Source organism: Pleurodeles waltl, chromosome 4_2 (assembly GCF_031143425.1).
Source record: "Pleurodeles waltl isolate 20211129_DDA chromosome 4_2, aPleWal1.hap1.20221129, whole genome shotgun sequence".
NCBI lineage: Eukaryota > Metazoa > Chordata > Amphibia > Caudata > Salamandridae > Pleurodeles > Pleurodeles waltl.
Genome location: NC_090443.1, coordinates 123,954,735 through 123,961,474, shown reverse-complemented (window position 1 = coordinate 123,961,474; position 6,740 = coordinate 123,954,735). Strand labels below are relative to the sequence as shown.

Below are 6,740 nucleotides of genomic sequence, written 5' to 3'. Positions count from 1 at the left end.
TTTGCCAGACCTGTGGTTCGAAGATGTTGGAGCATGCTGGTGAAGCTTTGAAAATTCTTGGCGGAGTTGGACTGTTCTTCAGCTTTACAGAGGTAATGTCTGCTGTGCCAAGGCACTTGTGTAGTTTTTGGGATGGCCAACCAACTGGAGTATCCTTAGAGGAGCTGTGATTGATCTAGGCAAATCAAGACAGTATCGTTTCCAAAACGGCAAAGTTGCCATGATATTGCACATAGAAGGATGTTGTATTAAAATGTACAATTAGTCTTCTCTTAAAGTGACCACCTCACTCCAAGTTATTATGGACATTGTCTCCAGTCCTGAACATTTCATCTACAAAACATTGTTTTCAGATGTTAGCCTAATGCATTCTGGATATTGTATTGTTATCTTAGCTCCATCAAACAAATTAGGCTATCAATTAAAAAAAACAAAAAGCATAACTGAGAAGGAGATGGTCACCCTGGTCTTTTAGGTTTTGTTGATGCTGGGTTGTATGAGGTCATGTGGCTTTGGTTCGCACCAGTAATTCGTTAAGAGTTCAAGGCATAGGCCAGAATCTCAAACTGTTCGGCTCATGTGATGCCAGGCACCTACCTTTAGATATAAAAGGTATGACATTGCAAGCCATTTCTCACTTGTGAAACTCTCGACCACAAGCATAATATTGTTTAACTCAAAAAATGTGTTTTTATGGTTAAAAAAAAACACATTTTAAATGCATCAAGCAAGTTCATCATCCACTCCCATACCCCCTTGTTCCAAAATGTTGTAACTTACCCCCTTAATGTATGGAGAATGTTTTGTAGGGTTTTCTCGCAGTCAGGAGTCCTTATCGGGGCACTAATAAAACATAACATGATCACAAACCTTGTGCCTACATGTAATTTAACTATGAAAATATACTATGGTAATAATATTTTTTACAAGCATACATACTATCTAATGCAAAGCTTTTAGCTTGAACAACGAATGATCTGGTTGTGACAGCCTCACCACTGATGACCTATTGTTGCACATTGCCCATCATTCCCCCACCTGGTTTTTGTTGTTTTGTTACAACATGATCCTTCTTTTGTGAATCAAGGTATGGCAGGTTAATTGTCCAGTGCTGGTCGGTTGGTGCTATACAAAATGAATAAATGGCTTATTGCTGGTATTGGAATCCTTCAGTCATTCTCATGTCTTTTGGTCCCCCAAGCCAGGGCATCTCATGTGACAGGCTCATTAACTTGATGCAGTGGAGCTACCTGTATGAATAAGGTTCTGCAAATTTGGTGAACATGGCTTCTGATGATAGTGGTTGATGACAATCAAAAAACGAAAGCTAGTATAGCTGTTACTCATCAGTTAGGACAGTGGCATTTAACATGGTTGAATGTGCAAACTGATTGGTAGCTACCCTGAATTGCAAGCCAGTAATTTGATAAGATTAGTGGATATCTACATTTTTGCTATGCTGAAATGGTTTTTCAAAATTGTTTGGGATGAAGGGGCAAGGGCAGGTGGCACTTCTTCTGGTGAGATGTCACCCTCCAGTTCTGTAGGAACAGTTGAGTATTGTTTGTGAGCACTGTACTTTCACCATTGGTGCTGCTGGGCTCAGATAATTTTGCATTTGAATGATCAAATTGTCCCTTTGCACCACTGGCTCTTCACTGTTAGTGACTCACTTACAACTTCCTCCAAGTTGGTAGTAGAGGGTTGACAGACAGACTTCCAGGGGTAAGGGGAAACACATTTAGTCTCAGGGAATGGTTAATGTATCTATTTATGGTCTTAGTGTAGGAATCCTAAATGTGAGACCATTCAAGGAAAGACCCCTTGAAGTAGTATCTGGTCCCATACTCAAAGCTCAACAGAGAGGAGTTACTCGGGTCAGAGGTGGCTGGTGTTTCCCCTTACCCCTGGAAGTCTGTCTGACAACCCTCTACTACCAACTTGGAGGAAGTTGTAAGTATGTCTTTGTGTGTACCAGCGTTCAAGGGCCACTTTTTCCATCTGGTCAATGTGCCTTCCTTCACAGGCACCGTGAAGGGTCCATAGAGGGAGGTGTGAAGTGGGTCCTTCGTAGTGGCATTGAGAAGATTTTCTACAGGGTCCTAGGCTAATCTCCCATAATACACTTGTGCTGAAGGACCAGTGAGAAGTGAGGTGTTCCTTCACAGCCCCTCAGGTTGGTTCTGCATAACTGCTGCTTTGGAGTGAGAGGGGTTGGAAAAGAGTACTTGCTGATGGTCAGGTCAGTTACTTTGTTGGCTGGGATTGTGAAGGAGGACCATCCTTGCCAACTATTTTAGGGCACCTCTAAAGCCTGAGATTCAGGGCTGCTAGAGTGCTAGTTGTGCTATAGTTTTTTTTCTTTATAGGTTTATTGTTTAAATGGAACCTGAATGTATTTTGGTTAATACTCCTTTTCCCCAAATATAAGTCTAGCTTCCTGAAAATAAGTTACCATATCTTGAAGGACTTTAGGGTTGAGCTCAAACGTCTTGAATATGTTTAGGCAGAAATCTGTACTCTTAGTTCAGAAATTCTAGAATGCACCTTGAATGTTTGAGGCAGCGCCAAACTGGTTAATCTTCGTGTGTAGGTGATCTCTGTAATTAAGTAATTCCACTTCATGCGACTAGAAAAATTCTAGCTATTGTGCCATTTTCCAAAATACTTTTGTTTTGGCTTTGACTGCATGGTGCCAGTTTAATAATGCAAGGTATCTTTCTTCTTTCCCTTACAGATTCTTGGTGTTTGGCTAGCTGTGCGTTACAGGAACCAGAAAGACCCCAGAGCAAATCCTAGTGCTTTCTTATAGGACTTTATTTTCCTTCAACTGTGTTTTTTTTTTTGTGGTTTTTTTTTTAATTCCCTCCTCCAAGTTTCCATCTTCCTCCTTTGTAGCTGCTCATGTGATATCCCGGGGATATTCATCATCTGAGTCATATGCTGATAGCAAGGTGGAAAACACACAGTCGGGGCAGACGAATTAGTGCTTCTCATGTACTGCTTGAAGGTGGGCTGGTGACCTGCTTCGTTGCTGAAATGCTGATTGGATGAAGTCAACGGCTACTGTGCAACCACTAATCCTTGAGCTCATGTTTTTGGCATATGGCTGCTCCAGAAGGAATTGAAAACCTGTTGCAGGCCGCAGAAGTACACATGTCAAACCACATCATCTTGGTTGACGTTTGTTGCATCTGCTGCTATAAGGGCTGGGAGAAGGGAGATTGGAGAGAATGGACTTAAATGTGTCTTGGTGGAGGAAGAAGGAAGGTGATGTGGTCTTGTACAATTTAAGACCTGCTGAAAGACTCAGGAAAAAGTGTTTGTTTTTTTGTTTTCAGTTATGTGAAATAAGTGAAGGCCTCTGCCAACATTTTCACAAGATACAGGGAAATCACAAGTACATGTACGCATCTGCATCCAGCCTAACTTCACAGGGTCTTGGCATAGCTAGCTAGACAGGCATGGCCTGAGAAAGAAACTGGCAGTTCCCTGTACTTAATTTAGCAGATATTGGGTTAATAATTCAGAAATGTGCTGGTGGGCACGAGCTGCAATGACAGTTTGTTACCCTCGTGTGTGCCTATGTGTGGTGGGGTAGTAGCACGGTACAGGATGTAGTACAGGACTATCAACACTTGTGAAAATGTTGCCTTTGCCCTCAAATAGCATGCTACCATGTGGTATTCAGTTTTTAAAGCAATTATTTGCAGGCTTCAGGTTTGCGTTTTAGTTGGCAGGAGTGATCTTTCTGTCTCTCTTTGATGAACCAGCGGCTAGTCAATGAAATAATTTTGTGGTGAGGTGAAACAGGGAGGTGGTGGAGTTTAGGGTGGTTGTTGGCAGCTAAAGTCCATTTCATTTCAGGGTAAGCTGTATGATATTGCAATTCACATCACAAATGGATGAAAATATTGCTGCTAGCAAATTGTATATGTCCTCAAGTGGGGTCGTATTGTGACTCACTCAGGCTTTTTTTGTTTTTATAAATAGAAATTCCGCTTGGGAAGCATTTTATAGCATGACACAGTAGCCAATCCCGAACTTATATCCAGCGCTTTGGAAATATCCCCCATTTAGCTGCATCCTATAATGAAGGTGCTCTATGGACCTGGTGGGTTTAAATCTTAGGTCTGTGCCAACGTTTTAGCCCCTAACTTCCCAAAATAAGGCACGAATTTTTGAAGGACAAATCTGATTTAGCCATCTGAGAAGATTAATTCCCAGTCGAGGAGATTTGAATAAAGTGGAGAATGATGAAATGAGAGTTGCACACCAATTATTCCTAACACCTCTAGAAAAACAGTTCCATTAAAGGACTGAAATACCCTATGGGATAACACACTTACAGGGGGACCAAACCCCCCCCCCCCCCCAAAAAAAAGGGAACGGTAAGAGTTAATGAATGGTGGCAAATTATGTCAGCAGCCCATTGTTTTTTGGGTGGGGGGGAGGGTTGTTCCATACAATCTACTTCGACCATAAGTTAAAGATGGTGTCTTCTTGAGAAGAATGTGATCAGTTTACTAATGAAAAGCAAATTATTTGGTTAGAAGCAATGCTTTCAGTTTTTTTAAAGCCATTTAGAAGATTAAGGACCGGTTCTCATTCTGTATATTTTGTGTTTTAAAAAAAAAAAAAAAATTATATATAATCTTACACTCAGCCTAGGAGAGGTCTAGGTGCTATTTTGTGGCTCAGTGTTTTGGTAGTCTGAAATGCCACCAACTAAACTGGCAGTAGGGATTGTGGCAAAGAGGTGCAAGTTGTATAGGTTTCTGACAGGACGTCCATCTTCTGCATGACCAGCATTAAAGACTAAGCTACAGTGCAATACCAGGGGCACCTAGTATGGCATATATGCGTGCATCACCAACCTTAGGGTAGAAATAGCATTCTTAATCATTCACTATCTGCAGTGGCATAGAGAAGTTCCCAAATGCAATCACGTTCTAGAGTAAATGTCCCCAGTGTTTAAAAAAAATAAAAAATAAAAATTAAACTAATATCGAATAGGAACAGAAAATGTGAAGGTACCTGATGTGATACCAAAAAAGATGTGCATACGTGTATATTTGGAGGCGCTCATAATGTGAGGTCTGCACTGAGTATTGGACCATAAAGTGAGCCGTGAGGCTTTCAAGGTTGCCTGATAAATTGTACTATGACTCTATCCTGTCATCTGTGATGTGAAAATGGTGTATGAGCATACGGTGTGAGGAAACCCGGATTGATGACCTTCCTTTGTTCCTTGCATTGGAGGACAGTTTGTTTGAGATGCGTCGGTGGACTGGCCCATGGCGTGAATTGGTCTGTGTGTATTATTATTTACTTAAATCCAAAAGAGTATCCAACAAAAAAACTGCTTCGAGTGGCTCTCCGTTATTTGTTTAGTGTTTTGATTAGTAGTTTTACTTAATGAAGCAGTGAAAAACACGTACCTCATCTCACTTAGTTTCATGCGACAGGTTCATATTTTCATGGATGATGTATTCCGTCACTCCATTGGAGTCCCAAATGAAGAGGAAAGCAGGGAGTGAAAATAAACATGAAACCTGCTGTAACAGTTAAATTATCTTCGCAGGATGGGTGGATATTAGGTTACGTTTGCTTGTCTTTTCATATGGTCGCCAACTAGCAGCTCTGAACTTCTCAGCACGATTCCCTTTTATGGCTTATTTTCCTTTAAATGCTAAGCACTGCATCGCAAGTTGAGCAACTAGGCGATCTGCTACCATGATTGGTGCCGATCCCTCTGTGGTTCAGTAGTCATTGCAAAAATTGTTTGCACCTCAGAAAGTAACTGCCTGCCATATCACTCATGCTTAACCTTGAAGGAGCATGCTTTTTTGAAAAGCCGACATATTGAACATCCCACAGGCCAAAAAATTAAAATAGCCTACTGAATGAGGTAGAAGAAACAGAGCTTAAGGATGGGAGTGAATTTGTAGAACAGCCAACAGATCTCAGAAGAAAACGCAAAGGCTGTGTATTTACCTCCCAGCAAAGACGAAGGCGACATATAGCATTGATGGAATGAGTTTTTACTCGAGCTTGTAACCACAGAAGCAAATAGAAAAGGTGGAGGGTAAAGGAAGGTGCACGGAAGAACATTTCCGAGGAATGTTTGTAAGCATTTCATCTGACACAGTGGGTTCTGATCACTTGGCCTGTGGTGTTAGAAAAGCTGTATATTAATATGTTCTTGTAGTAAAAACAAATATGTGATGGATACTTTAAACGCAGATTCCTTACCTTGTTAATTTCCCCGGATGCCATACTCGATCTGAAAAACTCCAAAGCAATGCCTTGGCAGGAGTTGTCACTAGGCGATTCTGCAGTGACACTGTTCCTTTCCGAAAGTAACAAACCGCGCTGTATATAAATAAGCCCCACCCATGTGCGGCGATGTCAGTTCATTTCTCTCTGTTCCTTTATATTTGCAGATCTGGAGCCCCACTCCATCTTTCTTCACTCTGTGAACAGATTTTCTCCCGAATTTTCCAGAGTACAAGGGGCATGCCACCCATTAAAAGGGCAGGGTTTAAACCTTGTGCCCTGTTGCAAGCAGATACCCGTGACAGATCCCCATGATGTATGCTGCCGGTGCTTGGATTTGATGCATGCGTGAGAGGCCTGTGATGAATGCACCCAGAGGGGTCTAAAAGCCATCCAAGAACATATAACGAAGCTCTTTGGCACTGAGCCTTCCAATGCTTTTCCAGTCATACTTCAGGTTT

General features: G+C 41.6%; 1 protein-coding gene across 2 annotated transcripts in view; it reads left to right on the top strand.

Moving 5' to 3' along the window:
• Positions 1 to 5,173, top strand: part of TSPAN31 (tetraspanin 31) — a 155,448-nt gene extending 150,275 nt beyond the window's left edge. Inside the window, exons 5-6 of one of the 2 annotated variants that reach the window (XM_069230928.1) lie at positions 1 to 92; positions 2,738 to 5,173. The exon at positions 1 to 92 is cut by the window's left edge and continues 13 nt beyond it. In XM_069230928.1, coding sequence (XP_069087029.1) covers positions 1 to 92; positions 2,738 to 2,812 — 167 coding nt within the window. In that variant the 3' untranslated portion in view covers positions 2,813 to 5,173. The remainder of the gene's footprint in view (positions 93 to 2,737) is intronic. The other variant, XM_069230927.1, reaches the window with a different exon arrangement.
• The last annotated feature ends 1,567 nt before the right edge of the window (positions 5,174 to 6,740 follow it).